Below are 22,481 nucleotides of genomic sequence, written 5' to 3' on the forward strand. Positions count from 1 at the left end.
AGTATTATCATCATCCTCAGGCTGGGACCCAGGCTAATGGAGAAGGCACTATCTAGGACAGTCCTAATTGCTATGGCAGAGGGAAAAGAGAGCACATAGCAACACATAGAGACTTTTAGAACTTTCACCTAGAAGTAACAAGGTCACTTCTAACTTTTGAAGTTTTATTGGGTGTCCATAGCTTCAGAATTATTATATATTTTGGATAAATTGTAACTCATCATTATGTGACCCTTTTTTAAATGTTTATTTTGACAGAGAGGGAGAGAGAGCAAGCAGAGGAGGGGCAGAGAGAGAGCAGGAGACTCAGAATCTGCAGGAGGCTCCAGGCTCTGAGACATCAGCACAGAGCCTGACGCGGGGCTTGAACCCACAAACCGCAAGATCATGACCTGAGCCGAAGTTGAACACTCAAGCAACTGAGCCACCCAGGTGCCCCAAGGTAGTTCTATTTTTAATTTTTTGAGGAACCTCCATACTGTTTTCCAGAGTGGCTGCACCAGTTTGCATTCCCACCAGCTGTACAAAAGTGTTCCTCTTTCTCCGCATCCTTGCTGACATCTGTTGTTTCCTGTGTTGTTAATTTTAGCCATCTTGACAGGTGTGACGTGGTATTTCATTGTGGTTTTGATTTCTATTTCCCTGATGATGAGTGATGTTGAGCATCTTTTCATGTGTCTGTTAGTCATCTGAATGTCTTCTTTGGGAAAGTGTCCATTCATGTCTTCTGCCCATTTCTTCACTGGATTATTTGTTTTTTGGGTATTGAGTTTGATAAGTTCTTTATAGATTTCGGATACTAACCTTTATCTGATACATCATTTGCAAACACCTACTCCCATTCCATTAGTTGCCTTTTAGTTTTGTTGATTGTTTCCTTTGCTGTACAGAAGCTTTTTATCTTGATGAGGTCCCAATAGTTCATTAAAAAGATTTTTTAAAGTTTATTTATTTATTTTTGAGAGAGAGACAGCATGAGTGGAGGAGGGGCAAAGAAAGAGGGAGGGAGAGAGAGGAGAGAGAGAGAGAATCCCCAAGCAGGCCCCACACTATCAGCACAGAGCCTGATGTGGGACTTGAATTCACGAAACCATGAGATCATGACCTGAACCAAAACCAAGAGTCAGATGCTTATCTTACTGAGCCACCCACATGACCCCCAATAGTTCATTTTTGCTTTTGTTGTCCTTGCCTCTGGAGGCATGTTTAGTAAGAAGTTCCTGTGGGCAAGGTCAGAAAGTTTGCTGCCTGTTTTCTCCTCTAGGATTTTGATGGTTTCCGGTCTCATATTTAGGTCTTCCATCCATTTTGAATTTATTTTTGTGTATGGTGTAAGAAAGTGGTCCAGGTTCATTCTTCTGCATGTCGCTGTCCAGTTTTCCCAGCACCATATGCTGAAGAGACTGTCTTATTTACATCAGATGCTCTTTCCTGCTTTGTCAAAGATCAGTTGGCCATACATTTATGGGCTCATTTCTGGATTCTCTATTCTGTTCCATTGATCTATGTGTCTGTTTTTGTGTCAGTACCATACCGTCTTGATGATTACAGCTTTGTAATACAGTTCAGAATTGTGATGCCTCCAGTTTTGATTTTCTTTTTTAACATTATTTTGGCTATCTGGGATCTTTTCTGGTTCCATACAAATTTTAGAATTGTTTGTTCTAGCTCTATGAAGAATGCTGGTGTTATTTTGATATGGATTGCATTGAATGTGTAGATTGCTTTGGGTAGTATAGACATTTTAACAATATTTGTTCTTCTAATCCATGAGCATGGAATATTTTTCCATTTCTCCATGTCTTCTTCAGTTTCTTTTTTTTTTTTTAATTTTTTTTAACGTTTATTTATTTTTGGGACAGAGACAGACAGAGCATGAACGGGGGAGGGGCAGAGAGAGAGGGAGACACAGAATCGGAAGCAGGCTCCAGGCTCTGAGCCATTAGCCCAGAGCCCAATGCGGGGCTCGAACTCACGGACCGTGAGATTGTGACCTGAGCTGAAGTCGGACGCTTAACCGACTGAGCCACCCAGGCGCCCCTCTTCTTCAGTTTCTTTCATAAGCTTTCTATAGTTTTCAGCATACAAATCTTTTACTTCTTCAGTTAGGTTTATTCCTAGGTATCTTATGGGTTTTGATGCATTTGTAAATGGGATCGATTTCTCTTTCTGCTGCTTCATTACTGATGTATAGAAATGTAACTGATTTCTTTTAATTTTTTTTTTTTTCAACATTTTTAATTTATTTTTGGGACAGAGAGAGACAGAGCATGAACGGGGGAGGGGCAGAGAGAGAGGGAGACACAGAATCGGAAACAGGCTCCAGGCTCCGAGCCATCAGCCCAGAGCCTGACGCGGGGCTCGAACTCACGGACGGCGAGATCGTGACCTGGCTGAAGTCGGACGCTTAACCGACTGCGCCACCCAGGCGCCCCAAAATGTAACTGATTTCTGTACATTGATTTTATATCCCTGTGACTTTGCTGAATTCATATATCAGTTCTAGCAGGTTTTTTTGGTGGAGTCTTTCAGGTTTTCCACGAGAGTATCATGTCACCTGAGAAGAGTGAAAGTTTGACTTCTTCCTTGCCAATTTATATGCCTTTTATTTCTTTTTGTTGTCTGATTGCTGAGGTTAGGACTTCCAGTACTATGTTGAACAACAGTGGTAAGGGTGGACATCCCTGTCATGTTCCTGAACTTAGGCGGAAAGCTCTCAGTTTTTCCCCATTGAGGATGATATTAGCTGTGGGTCTTTCATATATGGCCTTTATGATATTGAGGTATATGCCTTCTATCCCTGCTTTCTTGAGGGTTTTATCATGAAAGGATGCTGTATTTGGTCAAATGCTTTTTCTGCAATTATTGAGAGGATCATCATATGGTTCTTATCCTTTCTTTTATTAATGCAGTGTATCATGTTGATTTATAAATATTGAACCAGCCCTGCAGCCCAGGAATAAATCCCACTTGATCATGGTAAATAATTCTTTTAATGTACAGTTGAATTAGATTTGCTAGTATCTTGTTGAGAATTTTTGCCTCTGGGTTCATCAGGGATATTGGTAATTCTCCTTTTTAGTGAGGTCTTTGGTTTTGGAATCATGGTAATGCTGGCTTCGTAGAATGAGTTTGGAAGCTTTCCTTCCATTTCTATTTTTTGGAACAATTTGAGAAGAATAGGTATTAACTCTTCTTTAAATCTCTGCTAGAATTCCCCTTAGGAAGTCATCTGGCCCAGGACTCTTGTTTGTTGGGAGATTTTTGATGACTGATTCAATTTCTTTGCTGGTTATGGATTTTCTATTTCTTTGCTGGTTATGAAATTTTCTATTTTTTCTGTTTAAGTTTAGGACTTCCTTATTTTTAAAGGCTGATTAATATTCCATTGTATGCATATGCCATATTTTCCTTATAGTTCTATCTTGATGCACATTTAGGTGGTTTCCACATCTTGGCTATTGTGAATAATGCTGCAATGAAATGGGAATGTGGATATCTCTTTGAGACCCTTCTTTCAATTCTTTTAGATAGATACCCAGAAGTGGGATTGCTGAATCATATGGTAGTTCAATTTTTAATTTTTTGAGGCATCTACATATTATTTTCCATAGTAGCTGTGCCATTTTATATTTCCACCAACGTGTACAAGGGTTCCAGTTTCTCCACAACCTCACCAACACTTGTTTTCTTTTTTGTGAGTGACCATCCTAACAGATGTGAGGTAGGATCTCATGGTGGTTTTGATTTATGTTTCCCTGAGGATTGGTGATGTTGAGCACCTTTTCATATACTTGTCCATTTGTATGTCTTCTCTGGAGAAATGCCTGTTCAATTCCTTACCCATTTTTAAAATCAGGTTATTTGGTTTTTTGCAATTGAATTGTAGGAGTTCCTTATACATTTTTGATATTAACCCCTTATATCAGATATAGGATTTGTAATATTTTCTTCCATTCTGTAGGTTACCTTTCATTTTGTTGGTAGTGTCCTTTGCTGTTCAGAATTTTTTTTACTTTGATGTTGACTAACTTGTCTATTTGTGCTTTGGTATCAATCCAAGAAATGACCAAGACCAATATCAAGAAGATTTTCCTTGTGTTTTATTCCAGGAGTTTTACAGTTTTGGGTCTTACATTCAAGTCTTTAATCCATTTTCAGTTGAATTTTATGTATGGTCTAAGATAAGGATCCAATTTCATTCTTTTGCATATGGATACCCAGTTTTCCCAACACCATTTGTTGAGGAAACTACCCTTTCTCATTGTGAATTCTTGGTTCTCTAATGAAAATCAGCTGGCTGTGTGTACATGGGTTTATTTCTGGGCCCTGTTCTGTTCCATTGTTCTATATGTCTGTCTTTATACCAATACCATCCTATTTTGATAATTGTAGCTTTGTAATATATTTTGAAATCAAAGTATGATGTTCCAGTTTTATCAATCTTTCTCAAGATTGCTTTGGCTATTTTTTCTTTTGTGGTTCCATGTTACTTTCAGGATTGTTTTTTCTACTTCTGTAAAAAATGCCAGGATATTGATGGGGTAACATTGAACCTGTATGTTGCTTTGTGTACTATGGACATCTTAACAATATTACCTTTCAATTCACTTATTTGTGTCTCATTTCAATTTAGTTGTGTCTAATTTCTTTCAGCAATGTTTTGTTATTTTCAGTGTATGAGTCTTCTGCCTTGTTGCTCAAGTTTATTCCTAAGAATTTTATTATCTTTGATGCTGTTGTAAATGGGATTGTTTCCTTAATTTCCTTTTCTGTTAGTTCATTATTAGTGTATAGAAATGCAACTAATTTTTGTATGTTGATCTTCTATGCTGCAATTTAACTGAATTCACTTATTGGTTCTAACAGTTTTTTACGGTGTCTTCAGGGTTTTCTGCATGTGAGATCAGGTCATCTGTGAAAGAGATAATTTTACTTCTTTTCCAATTTGGATGCCTTTTATTTATTTATCTATCTATTTCTCTGGATAAATTTCAAGTACTATGAATAAAAGTGGTGAGAAAGGACATCCTTGCCTTGTTCCTAACCTTAGAGGTTTCAGTCTTTCACCATTGATTATGATGTTCCCTGTGGATTCTTCATATATGGCCTTTATTTTGTTGCAGTATACCTAGGTTGCTGAGTGTTTTTATCAAGATAGGGTATTGAATTTTGTCAGATGCTTTTTCTGCATCAGTTGAGACTATGATGTGATCATGATATGTCATGGTCATGATTGTGATGAATAATAGTTTCAATATGCTATTGAATTCACTTTGCTAGTATTTTAGTCAGGATTTTTGCCTCGTATTCTTCAGGGATATTGGTTTGTAGTTTTTTTGTAGTGTCTATCTGGCTTTGATATTAGGGTAATGCTGGTCTTAGAAAATGAGTTTAGATATGTTCCTTCCTCTTTTTTTTTTTTTTTTTGGAAGAATTTGAGAGGGATTGGTGTTAATTCTTCTTTAGATATTTGGTAGAATTGTCCCTTGAAGCCATCTGGTTTTGGACTTTTCTTTGTTGAGAGCATTTTGATTGCTGATTCAATCTCCTTAATAGTTATTGGTATGTTCAGATTCTCTATTTCTTCATGATTCAATCTGTGTAGGTTGTATGTTTCCAAGAATTTATTTATTTCTTCTAGGTAATTGTTCATAGTAGTCTCTTTTGATCTTTTTTTTACTTCTGTGGCAATGTCCCCTCTTGCATTTGATTTTCATTATTTGAGTCTTCCCTTCTTTGTCCTACTTAGTCTAGATAAGGGTTTGTCAATTTTGTTGATCTTAAAAGCCAACTGAGTACTTTGTTGATTTTCTATTGTTTTTCTAATCTCTATTTCATTTATTTCTGCCTTTATCTTTATTATTTCCTTCCTTCTGATAACTTTGGGTTTAGTTTAGTTGTGTTTTTTTCTAGTTCCTTGAAGCATAAAGTCAGTGGTTTGAGAACTTTCTTCTTTTTCAATGTAGGCATGTTCTGCTATCAACTTCCCTCTTAATACTGCTTTTCTGCATCTCATAAATTTTGGTATGTTGTGTTTTCATTCTCATTTGTCTCAAGATATTTTCTGATTTCCCTTGTGAAGAAATATTTGAACACCTTGGTTTTTCAAGAGTGTGTGATTTAATTTCCATATATATTTTTAATTTTCCAATTTTTCTTCTGTTACTGATTTCTAGTTTCATTCCATTGTAGTCAGAAAAGATACCTGGTATGATGTAAGTCTTATTAAATTAGGTAAGACTTGTTTTGTGGCCTAACAAGCTATCTATCCTGGGGAATGTTTCATGTACACTTGAGAATAATGTGTATTCTGCTGATGTTGGGTGGAATTTTCTGTATATATGTGTTAAATCCATTTGGTGTATTGTGTCGTTCAGGCCCTCTGTTTCCTTATTGATCTTATGTCTGGTTGTTCTACCCATTATTGAAAGTAGGGTATTGAAATATCCTACTATTATTATATTACAGTCTGTTTTTCTCTTCCATTCTGACAATGTTTGCTTCATATATTTGGGTGCTCTAATGTTGAGGTTGTGTATATTTGTAATTGTATCTTTCCAGCGAATTGACCCTTTTACCTTTTTATAATGTCTTTCTTTTTTCTTTCAATTTTATTTTAACATTTACTCATTTTTGAGAGACAGAGAGAAACAGAGCACAAGCAGGGGAGGGGCACAGAGAGAAAGAGAGACACAGGATCCGAAGCAGGCTCCAGGCTCTGAGCTGTCAGCACAGAGCCCCACGCAGGGCTTGAACTCACCAACCGTGAGATTATGACCTGAGCCAAAGTCGGACACTTAACCCACTGAGCCACCCAACTGCCCCTTATAATGTCCATCTTTATCTCTTGTAACAGTTTTTCCTTAAAGTCTGTTTTATCTGATATAAATATGGCCATTTCTGTTCTCTTTTGGTTACTATTTGCATGGGATCTTTTCTCTTTTGTTCATTTTCATTCTATGTGTGTTTTTATGTGTAAAGAGGATCTCCTGCAGACAGCATATAGTTGGGTATAGTTTTTTTGTTTTTGTTTTTGTTTTATAATCCATTCAGCCATTCAAAGTCTTTTGATTGGGGAGCTTATCCAGTTACATTTAAAATACTTACTGGGACATCTGGGTGGCTCAGTCAGTTAAGCGTCTGACTCTTGGTTTCGGCTCAGGTCATAATTTCACAGTTTGTGAGTTCAAGCCCCGCATCGGGCTCCACACAGACAGTGCAGAGCCTGCATGGGATTCTCTCTCTCCCTCTCTCTCTCTCCGCCCCTCCCCTACTTGTGCTCTCTCTTAAAATAAATAAAAATTTAAAAATAAGAAGGTTTAAAATAATTACTAAAGGGGACAGACCTACTATTGGCATTTTGTTCATTTTTTTTTTCTGTCTGTCTGGTAGCTATTTTTTCCCTGGTTTCCTCTCTTTCTGCCTTCCTTGTGTGTTGTTGACTTTTTGTATTCACAAGCTTTGATTGTGTTCTCATTTTCTTTTGTATATATTCTATAGGCATTTGTGTGTGTGTGGTTACCATAGGGCTAATAATCTGTTTTAAGTTGATAACAACTTTAATCATATACAAAACCCAACTCTTGGGGCACCTGGGTGGCTCAGTTGGTTGAGCATCCAACTTCGGCTCAGGTCATGATCTCATGGCTCGTGAGTTCAAGCCCCACGTTGGGCTCTGTGCTGACAGCTCAGAGCCTGGATCCTGCTTCCGATTCTGTGTCTCCCTCTCCCTCTGCCCCTAACCCACTCGCATTCTGTCTCTGTCTCTCTCAAAAATAAATAAACATAAAAAAAACCAAAACCGAACTCTTTTGCATCTCTCCACCCCTAACTTTGTTATTGATGTCACAAATTATCTTTATATAAATTGTATTCATAGTTTTATAGCCATAGTTTTTTGTTTTTATGCTTTTGTCTTTTAAATTCTATACCAGCGTTAAGTGTTTTTTGCAATACCATTACAGTAATAAAGTATTCTCTATCTTTTTTTTACATTTATCAACAAGCTATATATTTTTATATTTCATGTTTCTGTCTAGCATCCTTTTATTTCAACTTGTGAACTCCCTTTAGCATTTATTGTAAGGAAGGTCTAGTGGGTAAAGTCCTTCAGCTTTTGTTTTCTGGAAAGTGTTTATTTCCCCTTCATTTAAAAATTTTTTTTTAATATTTTTTAATATTTATTTATTTCTGAGAGAGAGAGAAAGAGAGCAGGAGTGGAGGAAAAGCAGAGAGAGACGGAGACACAGAATGCAAAGCAGGCTCCAGGCTCTGAGCTGTCAGCACAGAGCCCAACATGGGGCTTGAACCCACAAACCACGAGATCATGACCTGAGCCAAAGTCAGATGCTAAACCCACTGAGCCACCCAGGCACCCCTCTTTCTTCTTCATTTTTGAAGGACAGTTTTTTCAGATATAATAATCTTGACTGGCAGGTTTTTCTTCTGTCAACACCTTGAATACATTGTCTCGCTCACCTTGAATATATTATCTCAGGTTTCTGCTGAGAAAACAGTGATAATCTTATGGGAGCTCCCTTGTATGTAGTGAGTTGCTTTTCTCTTATTGTTTTCAAGATTCTCTCTTTGTCTTTGACTTTTGACAGTTTAATTATAATTTGTCTTGCTGTGAGCCTCTTTGGATTCATCATACTTAGAGACTACTGAGTGTCTCATACTTGAAATGGTATATCTTGGTCATTATTTCTTTAATTAGCCACTCCACCCCTTTCTCTCTCTTTTCTCCTTCTGGAACTCCCATAATGTATACATTGGGTAGCTTTATGATACCCTGTAAATCCCTTAGGCTTTCTTCACTTTTCTTCATTCTTGTTTGTTTTTGTTCCTCTGACTCAATAATCTCAAATAACTTGTCCTTGAGTTCACGGATTCTTCCTTGTTTGGTCAAGTGTGTCGTTGAACCCCTCTAATGAGTTTTTCAGTTCAGCTATTAAATATTCTTCAACTCTGGAATTTCTGTTTGGTTCTTTTTTTATAGTTTTTATCTCTTTCTTGATATTCTCATTTTGTCCATGCATTATTTTCCTGATTTTTCTATAGTCTGGCTTTAAGCAGGGGGAAACCTTCAGTAATCAGCCTGGCTTGAGATTCTAGGACTTCTGAAAACCTTTTCGGTGGATGCAATTTCTCTGAGTTTGTGAGCTAATTTCCCAGTTAAAGGTTTGGTGGTTTCTTTTTCAGGGCCTCATATATCTCTTGCTCCCTCTGGTGTCTATCTGTGGTATTGCAGATTCTCTCGTGGTGTAGCACAAAGCCACCCCACTCAGTGGCATCCAAAAGTATGTTGTGCTCAGTGACATCCAAAGTATTTTGTACTTAGCGGCATCAAAAGTATTTTGGCTCCCCATCAGTATGCCAAATCATGTAAGACATAAACCAGTTCCTTGGGCAGCCCTCTGAAAATCCAGAATGTTTGATACATGTTCTACTCTTTTCCCTGCCTTCCCCCTACCCCCCACAGAAAACCTGATCTGAGCTGTGCTCATTTCTGGAGTTCCTATAAAGGTATTTTGGTCCATACTTTGTTATTCAGTCACTGTCTCTGTTGGGGAGTAAAGACTGGGACTTCTTTTTTTTTTTTTTTTTTTTTTTTTTTAATTTTTTTTTTAACATTTATTTATTTTTGAGACAGAGAGAGACAGAGCATGAATGGGGGAGGGGCAGAGAGAGAGGGAGACACAGAATCTGAAGCAGGCTCCAGGCTCTGAGCTGTCAGCCCAGAGCCCGATGCGGGGCTCGAACCCACGAACTGTGAGATCGTGACCTGAGCTGAAGTCGGATGCTCAACCGACTGAGCCACCCAGGCGCCCCAAGACTGGGACTTCTTATTCCACCATCTTGTTGACATCACTGCCTCATCTCTTTCATGTAATGTGATATTTCATCAAATCTAAGCTAGTATCAATTATTAGACATATTCCAATTTTGGAGATGTTAAAATGGGGGAGAATAACCAATGGCAACAGTAAGACACCATCTGTAGTAAGATGTGCTACAGTCTTGTTATGGCAGAAACTCACTTCAGTAAGTCAGAGAAAGACAAATATAGGATTTCACTCATATGTGGAATTTAAGAAACAAAACAAATGAACGTAGGGGAACGGAAGGAAAGATAAAATAAGATAAAAACAGAGGGAGGCAAACCATAGGAGACTCTTAAATATAGAGAACAAACTAGGGTTGCTGGAGGGGAAGTAGGTGAGGGGGATGGGCTAAATGCATGATGATGATGCACATTAAGGAGGGTACTTGCTGGGATGAACACTGGGTGTTATATGTAAGTGATGAACCGCTAAATTCTACTCATGAAACCAATACTACACTATATGTTAACTAACATGAATTTAAATAATAAGAATAAATCGCACTCCCAAACTACCCCATAAGAAGGAAGGAAGGAAGGAAGGAAGGAAGGAAGGAAGGAAGGAAGGAAGGAAGGAAGGAAGGAAGAAGGAAAGAAAGAAAGAGAAAAAAAGAAAAAGAAAAAAGAAAGGAAAAGGAAAAGAAAGAAGAAATTAACTCACTTCTAAGTATTAGGATGAAAAGTTAAGTGCTATAAAAAAGAGACTCAACAAAGCAGTGGCTTAGAGTACAAAAAAATCTGTTTCTCTCTCACTAATAGTTGTGAAGCATCTAGCAGGTGAGTGGGATAGCACTGCTACATGCTAAGTTCAAAAACCCACTTCCTTTTATCCTGTTGCTCTGCCACCCACTAGGATGCAATATCTAGGACATAATTATACTAAAAATTATTCATTGTTTACCTGAAATTCAAATCTATTTGGGTGTCCTGTGTTTTATCTGGCAAATCGATACTAGCAAACTATATAGTCTGCAACTATCAAAGCTGGGTTCCCACAGGTTACAAAAAGTGAAAAGGGGGAAGAAAATGAACTGAAGGCATGCCTGCTCTTTCCTGAGGTCTAAGCCCAGAAGTGTCATGTACCATTTCTGCTCATTTTCCAATGATAAGAATTTAAGTCATATGACTTATACCTAACTACAAAGGAGGCTGGGAAACGTTGGTTAGTTAAGTGCTCAAAAAAAAAATAAAATAAAAATGGGTGAACAGATTTTGGAGGACAACTAGCAGTCTTCATCATAAGAACTTCCAGGATTGATCTTCTAGGTGCTTTATTTCTTCTTTCCTTATCTTTGTATTTTTGCTCTACATTGTTGGGGCTTTTCTTGATTTTATCTTCCAAGTGGTCTCTTGAATATCTTAATTTAGCTGTCATATGTTTAACTTTCCAAAGGTATTTCCTATTTTCCAACTGGTCCTTGCCACTAGTGACCTTTTTGTTTTATGGAGGCAGTAACTTCCCAGATCTTCCTGAAGATATAACTAGAATTTGTAAAGATTTTACTGTTACATTATAACTTTCTGTTGTCTGGAGTCACTTATTCTGTTTCCCCTTCTCTCTTTCATGCTTCTAGCTGTCTTCAGAACTCTGGTCCTTCTGGTTGCCTGTTTATGGAATGACAGATCTAGTTGGTTAATCTCAGTAATTGAGTTGGCTCCCTCAGTTGCTGTGTATTTCCTCTGTTGCTCTATGCTTCCCTGAGAGGTCACCCCCTTGAACAGGAAAGCTGAGTGGGGTCTTCTGGGAGGTTTTTCTGTAGTGTGAGTGGATGGGTTGTTGGGGGATGAGGTAGGGAGAGGGTTTGTAAATGTCACAATGACAAAAGTTTTATTCTGGGGTATCAACACTATATGAAACACCAGATTTGATTTCTATAGAATGAGCCTTCTGGGGTCTTGCCGTGTACGTTTTATTTTTGTCTGGAGGTAAGTGCTAGTTACTCTCCATTCTGGACGTAAGAGGGAGGTGACTCGTGCAGCTGCACAGACTTTCTATGGAGAGTATAGTTTCTAGACCCACTCCTCCTGTCTGTCATTAGTACCTGCCAACCATGAACTCAGAGCCTCTCTGTGGTTTTGCCGGGAAGACTGGCTCTCATTTCCATGCCTGAGTTCTGGGCCGTGGCTTCCTCCCACTCTGCTGAGCCATCAGTGTGTGTCATCTACTTTTAGAAACTGTTGGAGGTCTGCACCTGCCACTCCTCTTCCCTGCCATTCTCTTTGCTGTTATGTGTTTCTATTCCTTTTCAGTTATCTTAGCCAGGTCTCAGAAGGAAGGGGAAACAATCACTTGAGCTCAGACTAGAGTCTTGAACCTTTAATATGCTTACCTACTTTGTGAATCTCCAAGGGTATTTGTTGGTTTATTTTTGCAACTACTTTATGGGTTAGGCATATGCTGTTAAATGGTGAGGCCTTTGTTCTGCTGAGCTCCTTGATGTGTTTGTGTACGCAGATTGGCATCAGGGGCTGAGAAAAGCCAAACAGCTTTTTATTATGGAGTAAAACAATCTGCAGTTTCCAGAGCAGTTGGGAGAGAGAGGATAAGGGCAGCGATGGGAGGAAAGAGGAGAGGAAGCTAGTGACATGCCATGGTGGGAACCCCTCCCCAAGACTGCCAATCTCTCAAAGGGATTCTAAACTTACAGAATGCTTGTTGTGGTGGAATTTCCTGGGGAAGCCATTGAAGATGCTCCGTTCTGTGACTGATGGGGACAAAACAGAGACTTGCACAGACCATAGGAACCTCAGGCAAGAGGCCGTGAGAGCATGAGTTCCAGGAATCTGCAGGAATTGGGTGGAGGGTTTGGACTTTCCATCCTGTGGAATTGGCAAGACTCTGAGGTAATCGTACAGAACTCTCTGTGGGTCAGGAGGGCCCCCAACTGGCACCTGGCATGTTTCCAACGTACCTGACCCCTTTAGCTCACCCTCCACACTAGCTTGAATGATCACACCATTCACCTGCTTGAAAATCCCGTTGTCTACAGCCCACAACTTTTTATCCTGGCATCCAACAGCCTTCACCATCTGGTCCCTCCCTTACCATCATCTCCTCCTCACACAGGATGCTCTGATTACATTAAACATTTCACTGTTCCTTAAAACACTGCCATTTCCCTTCCATCTGAAATAACCTTCCTCTTCTTTGCCTGAGTAAACATCTATTCATTCTTTAAGACCAGACTCAATCATCGTCTCACCTTTTCCTTCCCTCCAAAGAGCTAGCCATTCCCACCTGTGTTCCCCCAATACCTTGTTCTGAGCAGAGTTTCTCTTCCTCTGAGTTCCCTGCAGGAAGGACTGTCTTATTCAATTTTGGACTCCAATGTCCAGTTCAGGCCAGCGTAAGGCCCTCCCCTGTGCTCCTAGTGCACCCTGGGTACAACCATAATGACCCATTATCATCCTGCACTGTAACTCTAGGTTTTTGTGCCCATCTCCTGCACTCAGAGAATGAAGAGAATGAAGGAGAAAATTAGGGAAGTTAATAAAAAAGGAAGTCATAGAGTGGATAAATGGGCTAGTCAGGACTCAAAAGTCTGGGCCAGTGCAGAAACCATAACCTATGAACTTGGTCAAAAAGGGGCAAATGAGATTGGCGAGTCATGTCCCAAGATCAAAGCAAGTGCCTCGAGCACTGATCCTGGGTTTTACTGGCAGCAGAGATTCCCAGAAAGTCACAGCAACTGTTACTAAGGCTCTACGTAGGTCTGGAAGGATACCAAGCTCCCCAGACAGGGGACCAGTAGACCTAGCTTGGTAGTGAGTATAATGAAGAGCTTGGCCTTGGAATCATAAATACCTGATTTGAACCCCAGCATAGTCATTAAGTCAGGTCATTTAACATCTCAGAATTTTCTCATCTTAAAAATAGGGAGAGGTGCCTGGGTGGCTCAGTGGGTTAAGCATCCTACTCTTAATTTCGGCTGTCATGATCTCACGGCTGTGGGCTCGAGCCTCATGGGCTCCACACTGAGTGAGGACCCTGCTTAAGATTCTCTCTCTCCTTCCCCCTGCTCATGAGCTCTCTCTCTAAATTAAAAAAATAATAACAGTAAGTTAAATAAATAAAAATGTTTTTAAAAAATGGGGATACTACTACCTTACAGGATAGTTGTGGAGATCAGAGGTAACAGGTGCCCAAGAACGTGTGCTCGGTGGTGTTCGATGGCAACTTTAATTACTAGGGAGTGTGCCAATTCATACATACAAGTTTGGGTGACTATATGTTTAAAATATTTTGTATGCAGATTTTGAAGAAGCAGAAAGATGTATATGAAATAAAAGTGCTTTGTCAAACATAAACACATTATTTCAAAGGGATACATGCCCCTCTATGTTTATAGCAGCACTGTTTGCAATAGCCAAGATACGGAAGCAGCACAAGTGTCTATCAGCTGATGAGTGGATAAAGAAGGTGTGGTATATACAGTGGAATATTATTCAGCCATGAAAAAGAATGGAATCTTGGGGCGCCTGGGTGGCTCAGTCAGTTGGGCGTCCCGACTTCGGCTCAGGTCATGATCTCACGGTTTGTGAGTTCAAGCTCCACATCGGGCTGTGCTGTCAGCACAGAGCTTGTTTCAGATCCTCTGCCCCATCCCTGCCTTGCCCCTGCTTGTGCTCTCTCAAAATTAAATAAAAAACATTAAAAAAATAAAATAAAACCTTGCCATCTGCAATGACATGCATGGAGCCAGAGAGTATAATTCTAAGTGAAATAATCAGAGAAAGACAAATACCATATGATCTCACTCATATGTGAAATTCAAGAAACAAAACAAACAAGCAAAAGGAAAAAAGAGAGAGAGACAAACCAAGAAACAGATTGTTAACTGTAGAGAACAAACTGAAGGTCACGCAAGGGGAGGTGCGTGGGAGGATGGGTGAAACAAGTGATGATTAAGGAGTGTCCTTGTCGTGACGAGCACCAGGTGATTAAAAAAAACTTTTTAAAAAGTACTTTGTAAACTGTAGTGTCCTACAAATGTCAGGGAATCATTTGGAAAGTCTTCTTTTATAGTTGGAATACAGGCTTTGGGTTTAGGCAGAAGTAGGTGGAGTCCTGCCCCTGCGACTTACTTGCCATGTGATCTTGGGCAAGTCACTTTCTGGCAGCCTGTTTCTCCTTCTGTCAAGTGTGGGTAATTCTTACTTCCCAGGGTTACGTGAGAATTCAACATAATGAGTACAAAGCTGCTAGCACATCCGTCTCTGGCTGGGTGGCAGGATCCCATGTGATAGGTCAGGTCACAGACGGTGCCAGTTTTAAGCCTGGTACCAGAATCACATTCTGGCAATTGGCTACAAATGAAGAGGGCCTCTCAGTCTGGAAGAGCAGGACCTGATTGGCAAGAGATGTAGAGAAGGGTCTTCTTTATGTGTTGGAGGAAATCTGGGTGAATGTTCAACTGCCGTCAGAAAACCTGGAAATCTGGCATGTGGAGCCAGGCTGAAACCAGGAGGGCAGGAAGCTGGGCAGGATCCCCACCAAGCTGTCCCAGCCTTGGCAACTAAACCATTGCTACGAAAGGCAAAGACCCTCATCTTGGGTTCATCCCAGCCCTCACCCCTACTCCCCAACACTTATCACTTTTCCTAGACACAAATAAATGTCAATCAAGAATCTAAGGGAGGAAAGGTTCTCATACTTGGCACTGACTTCCCACAGAGCAAATGAACCAGGGCCACACCAGAAGGCCCCACTAGCTCCCATTTCCAGGGACTCACTTGGTCCCAGGCCGGCCCCCTAAGTGGATCCTCCTTCAGAAGCCAGTAGGTGCATGTAATGAAAAGAGCGTCAGTTCAGAATCAAGGGAGGCCCAAGTGTGAACTCTGGCTCCACCACATACCTGCTGTGTAACTTCACAGCAATTGACTTCACTTCTCCTCACTTGTTTCCTCATCTTATTCCCTTGAGCAAACGTCAGTGACACAAAGATGTAATGTGACCTATAGAATCTACAGCATATGTGGGTTCCTTCTGCCTTCCTGCTCAAAGGCCCCAGAGACCCAGCCTGCTTTCCTCTGCTTTTCAGAGCAGCCACCCATTCTGTCTTTCCTGGAATTCAACCCCCTTCCAGAGAGGCTGCAGCATGGCCGCCTCCCCAGCTCCCACTTCCTTGATGCCCCAAATAAGTACACAGGTCCTTTTCATTGAAGAGTTTTACTGCTAATCACTCTGGGAACAGATGGAGGTGGGGTGGGGGGAACAAGTCACAAACATGGGGGACTGTGAAGGTCCCTAGATCAAGGCTCCCTGAGGGCTTCCCTTTCGTTCCTAAGGCAGGGCCAGACCTCTTCTCCAGGCCAAGGAGGCCCCTTCCATTGGGAAGGCTGCTCCCCCCAACACAGGTGGGGCCCAGCAGATGGGAACTGGCAGCCACTGCAATGTGCCCCGAGCATTTCATACACAATTCCGAGGACCTTCAGACAGTGATGCCGCCTCACAGGGACTTCCTCAAAGACCAGGGGATGATTGCCCTAATGATACGAGCATGTGCCAAGCCTATCCTACTTCTCTTTCATCCCAAGGAGATGAAGCCAAGACTGGATCCTCCCACTTTCCAAGGCAAGAAATTGGCCTGGAAAGGGGCAGGGATTTTTACTCAAGGGTCCCTTCTCAGGACTTCCTGGAGATCCTGGCTTCAGAGGCAACAGGAAACCATTCTCCAAAGTGGGAGGAGGGGCTTGAGGTCAAGGGGGCAGCAGCAGATCCTACAGATCTTCCTACACTAGGCTGGGGTCTCTCTCTCTCTCTCTCTCTCTCTCTCCCTCATTGTCCTTCAGCTGGCGTCTTTCCCAGCCTGCTCTCCCATGTGCGTTTTCTGGTGGCGGATAAGGTTGGAGCTCCGGGAGAAGTGTTTCCCACACAGAGTGCACCAGTAGGGCTTCTCCCCTCTGTGGGTCCTCTGGTGTGCTCCAAAGTTGGAGATGTCGCTGAAGGTCCGCCCACACTCGGTGCACTCATAGGGCCTCTCGCCCGTGTGCGTGCGGTGGTGCACACCGAAGCTGGAGCTGTTGCTGAAGCTCTTGCCGCACTCACAGCAGATGTAGGGTGCTGGCTCCAGGTGCGTCCGGTGATGCACCGCCAGCGTGGCACTCTGGCTGAAGCTCTTGCCACAGAGGTCACAGCGGTACGGCCGCTTGCCCAGGTGATCTTGTTGGTGCGTGGTAAGATCTGAGCGCCGCCGAAAGCTCTCCTGACACTTGGGACATTTGTAGTGCTTCTCTTCCAGGTGGATCCGCTCGTGCCGGATGCGGTTGGAGCTTCTTGAGAAGCTCTTGCCACATTCAGAACACTTGTAAGGTTTCTCGCCGGTGTGGATCCGCTGGTGTGTTCTCAGGTTGGAGGTATTATTGAAGGTTTTGCCACACTGGGCACATATAAAGGGCTTCTCGTCGATCTCAGGCCTTGGGTGAGCCATGGGGCCCCTGGGCTCTCTGGCGGGGTCGGTGACTTTCTGCAACGGTTTTTTTGGGTGGATCTCTTGTGGACCTTCTGACAGGCTCTCTTGCTCATGCTCCTTCTCTCCATCTGGGAACCGAAAACCCTCCGAGTCCTCCACTCTCCAAGGCTTACCCCATTCCCCTTCCTCAGGCAGGTGCTGTTCTGGATTCTGCTCCTTCTCCTTCTCACTGCCCATTTCTGAACCCTGAGAATGAACACAAATGGCCAACACCTTTATTCCTTGGTGTTGGGTCAGGCTAGACCACAGGGAATCTTGTTCTGGTAAAGGGATGTACACCTTCCCCGTGGAACATCCATTAGAAATAACCTCAATTAACTGGAATACTTGGATGCAATGCCTTTACTTACTGACTTTCAAGTTACAAACTTACAAACTTCCACGGATGTTTAAAGCTGCCCATCAGAGTAAAGAGGCATCCGCTTTGTCTATGCCCAACAGATACTTGTGCAACGCGAATGTCACTTTTCTCAATATCATTGAAAAATGACAGTCTAGACTATAATTCATGTACAAGTAAAGGAGCTCCCATTTGGGTAAAATTCCATTTTCCTGCCTAACTCTAAGCTAACTAAAACTACTTTTATGGTGATCTCTTTTGAAAAAACTTCCTGAAAAGTTTCCATTTCTCTGCTTTCAGAATGAACAGAATAGAACCTCTCATTCTTGAGGCTCTCCTAGCTGTGTACAAGGCCCAGCATGATTCCTCTTAAACATTCCGCCGCCCTTCCCCTCCCCGGAACTCACCCTAACCTAGCAACTAACGGTTAACGTCTGGGCCCTCCAAGACCTACTGCAGGGTCTGGGCCGTGTGCTCTGATTGGTCAATGCCCACTTCCTCTCTCCAACACCATATACAACCACATACACAGGCCACATATACACCCAGCCATACTCACATACCAGACACACTAAACCACATTCTCACACCATATACACATACCACACACAGCCACATACACAGACCTGCATACCACATATAGCCCCATACAGCCACACACATCCCATGTACATACATAGCCCTCCCAAGCATGTAGCCACATACATGGCTACACAATCACAAATACAGCTCTACTGTCGCACCACACAAAATCACACACACTCACATGCTATGTACAAAGACACACCGACATTGGGGTGCCTGGGTGGCACAGTCTGTCAAGCGTTTGACTCTTGATCTCAGCTCAGGTCATGATCTCACAGTTCGTGAGTTCAAGCCCCACATCAGGTTCAACGCTGATGGTGCAGAGCCTGCTTGGGATTCTGTTTCTCCTTCTCTTTGCCCTCCCCCGCTTGTGCTCTCTCTGTCTCTCTCAAAATAAATAAATAAACTTTAAAAATAATAAAAATTTTTAAAAGTCAAAACAAAACAAAACAAAAAAACAAGACAAACAGACACAAACCACATTCCTCACACACACACAGCGCCAACTTATGCAAACATCGGTAAATGCTCGCTCAGCTGCGCAGACTCCTCTGCATTCCTATAGCCCAGGACAGGGGACGAGGGATGAAGTACTTCTGCCGGGCGTGGGGTTTCCTCTGAGCCCCAAAGCAATAGCAGCACTTCAGAAGGTGCAGTGGGCCGGCGGAGATACTGCGGGCGGACACGAGCAAGGGATGAGGGTGGGAGCGAGACCGAAAGGACAGCAATGGTAGAAAATGACAGACCGAGGATTCCTTCAAGTCAGCAAGTACTTCTGGAACACACAACAGCCGTAACGGAAGGGGCGCTGACTGTATTTAGGGTCGTATCCCGATGGTGGCACACAGTACAGAACTGGGCAAATCACTCGAGCACCGGGAGCCTCAACTCCCACATCACTAACCCTGTGACACCCGCCTATCCTGCATGCCTACGGCGTGCTCAGCATGCTGCGTGGCAGCAAATGACAGCTACCGTTACCACGGTTGAGGACAATGGGTTCCAGAGACAGGCCCGGCCTTTACTCAATCCATTCAACAAATATATCTTAAGGACCTACTAGATATGACTGTTGCTACTTTAGGAATTTGGGTTACATTAGAAGAACAAAGACCTTGTCCCTCATGGGACTTAGGAGGACACCGTGTCCTGGCCCTGCAGAGAACACAAGAATGAAAAAGATCCCTTATGTGATCTTGTTAGGAAAGAAAAAAAAATGTTTCTAATTAAAAAAATGGTACAAGGTAAAAAAATGGTACACGACTATACATTCTAAAATGTACAATATGGACAGAGCCTCAAATCTTTGAGTGGAGGCCAGCAAATTTTTCTGGAAGGGGCCAGACAGTAAATATTTGGGGCCATAGGATCTCTGTGGCAACTACTCAACTCTGCTGTTGTATCGTAAAAGCAGCCGTAGACAATACAAAAATGAATGAGTGTGGCTGTGTTCCAATAAAACTTTAAGACAAAAGGAGCTGAACTATAGTTTCCCAGTCCTTGTTTGAGAGTGTTTCTTGAAGAATCTAGATAAGGGAGGTGAAGGAGGCTTGCTTCGCTTTCAAAAATGCAAGTAAACATCAAAAACAATTTATTCCTTGACGCTTATTTAGTTTTGACAATCCTTTTAAAAATTACAACCCCGTTCCCACATTCCCATCCCCCTACCCCACAGAACTTCTCACCTGCGAACATTCTATTTATTTATTATGTCAATTATTTAGTGTCTGCCTCCCCTTGCTAAAACAGAAGTCCTATGAGGGACGGGGTCTTAGTTCCTAAAGCACTGACAGTCATACCTAGTAGGTCCTTAATAAATATTTGTTGAAAGAGTTGAGTAAAGGCCAGGCCTGTCTCCAGAACCCATTTCAGGCTTGCTTGTGTCTGTTTCTGTTCCTCAGGAATCTCTTGATTCCTGCCCACTTCCACCTTTATGCAAACACAGACTCCTGTTTGTACGTACTTGCTTTTACAGTGATTTGCAATTATCTTTTAACATTATCTGGCTTCACTAGAAATTTATAAGTCATTGGAAAGGAGGGACTAGGCCACTTTGGAAATCTCTCTTCAGCACAAGGCAGTGCTCAAATGTTTTTTGAATGTATGAGTGAAAGGATGTGATCTGAATTCAAGCCCCAGCCCTGCCCACCCCACCTAGGGCTCTAGTACCTCTGTCTATGCAGGGGGTGACATGGCCCCCTCTCACTTCCAATCCTGCTCTTCTGAGCACCTATAATGTACCAAGCTCTGACTCGCCTCAGGACTGAATGCTGGATCAAAAGAAGAGAAAAAAGATTTAGGATTATGGTTACTACCCTCAGTTTATGGCACAGTTCAGGGAAACAGGCCATGAACTCCAGACACTGTCATATGGTATAGAAGGTTAAGTTCTAGGGGGACAGGAACTGTGCCTCAGTCACCTTTGTACCATTCCTCAATGCCTCGCACAGCACCTGGCACATTATACAGGAACCAATAATAATAGTCCACATTTTTTTAAGCTGATACTAAATGCTAGGCCCTGGGCTGAACACTATATACAAATCATGGCATTTCATTTACACAACTTATTTTAGAGATGAGGAAACTGAGGCTCAGAGAAATTATAACTTGCCCAAGGGCACACAGCAAGTGAGTAGCAAAACTGGGACTTATGCCCATCACTCCAAAGCCAGTGCTTTTAAGCCTGACACTAGTACTGGAGAGAAGTGGGGGAGATGGGAGGTGGGGAGGGAAGGGAAGGAGGAAGGAGTAAGAACAGTGGCACAGGAGTTCGGGAGTTCAGGTGACACCCGCGCGGCTCCCTGAAGAGATCAAGGATGAGCCGCTAAATGGAAAAGGAGGCATCTGAGCTAGGACTTACAGGATAGGTGAGCAAGATTGGGACTTACAGAGAGATGGGGAGACCACCATCTACTAAGAACACAGTGACAAGTAAGGTACAGATACACTTTCAGGTCACATTTCAAAGATTTGGGGGAGAGAAGGGCCCATCAGTCTTGGCTTCCCAGGAGGCCCAGGGGTACAGGGAGGATGGAAGGTGGGAGACACTGGGGGCAGTGGTGAAGCGACCAGGACTAAGAAATAAGAGCCAAGCAGATGGGGCTGGTGATCACAGATGCTGAAGGTCAAGGGCTTGGGTTAGAGGGAAGGGGCTAAGCTGGAAAGTGGTCTGAAGGGCCAAAGTTCGGGGTCTTTAGGGTCAAGTCAAGGGGTAGGGAGTGGGAGGCAATGGGGAGAGAAGAGCTTGGAATGACCAGGGACAAGGTGTTGAACAACAGGGAAATGTATCGGGGAGCTGCATAACGGGTCAGTTAGAGGAGGCCATAGGGGTCCGAGGGTCCGAGGAGATGACCTGGGGAGAGGAGGCACAGGCTGCAATCAGAGGTGTCAGGGGCGGGAGCCAGGAGGCTGGGTTGTAAGTAGCGGGGAGAAGCCGACGGCGGAGTCGAGGATATGCGCCTCCCAGAGGACAGGAGCTGGGTTCTGAGTAGCGGACTGGCTTGGGCTGGAGGCTAGGGAGATGGGGAGGGGCTGGCCCCAAAAGTATGGTCAGTGCCAGGGGGGGCTGGACTGAAAGGCCAACAGGAGGGCCTGAAATAAGGGCTGAGGCCAGCCGCCTGGCCGCGCGGGCCAGGGGCGGGGACCAGGGGTCGGGGCGGGGGGGACCACCGGGTCCCATTTGCTCCCCACTGGGTCCAGGGAGCAAAGCCACAGCCTCTAATTCCCGGGAGAGAGGGAAGGGGCCATGCTCAGAGTTCCCCACAAAGCCGTATCCGCCTCCCCCGCGACCTCGGGCCCACCCAGGACCCACCTTGCTCCCGCCGCTCGATCAGGCACAGCGCTGCCTCTGTGGGCCGGGGGAGGAGCCGGAGCCGGAACCCAGAGAGGACCCGCCCTACACCTCCAGGATTGGGTCCTGAGGAGGATCCTTCATTCCCACTGGCTGTATTGGGTGCCACAAGGCAAGAAACCCAGGCGGGCTCGCCAATAAGCTTTGGTCTCAAACAAAGCCTGCTGGGAGTTGTAGTCCTGAGGAAGAGAGTAGACTCCGAGAAGAAATTTGCGAAGTTTAGAACTGAGCAAGTGGAGACCGTGTTCCCTTCCAAGGTCGTCGGATCTCCTTCTACGCTCACACGAGAAAAGCCCAACGTAGTTTTAACCACCCGTCTGGGAAGTAATAGAAAACCCAGAGCTA

General features: G+C 43.1%; 1 protein-coding gene across 1 annotated transcript; it reads right to left on the minus strand.

Moving 5' to 3' along the window:
• Nucleotides 1-16,039: 16,039 nt before the first annotated feature.
• ZNF691 (zinc finger protein 691) lies at nucleotides 16,040-22,160 on the minus strand. Its single transcript, XM_058717778.1, has 2 exons — nucleotides 22,098-22,160; nucleotides 16,040-17,544 (listed from the first exon to the last, which is right to left on the minus strand). Exon 2 carries the CDS (start codon nucleotides 17,533-17,535, stop codon nucleotides 16,675-16,677), a length of 861 nt encoding a protein of 286 aa, XP_058573761.1. The 5' UTR covers nucleotides 17,536-17,544; nucleotides 22,098-22,160; the 3' UTR covers nucleotides 16,040-16,674.
• Between the last annotated feature and the right edge of the window lie 321 nt (nucleotides 22,161-22,481).

The sequence above is a fragment of the Neofelis nebulosa genome, chromosome 2, assembly GCF_028018385.1.
Source record: "Neofelis nebulosa isolate mNeoNeb1 chromosome 2, mNeoNeb1.pri, whole genome shotgun sequence".
NCBI classification, from domain to species: domain Eukaryota; kingdom Metazoa; phylum Chordata; class Mammalia; order Carnivora; family Felidae; genus Neofelis; species Neofelis nebulosa.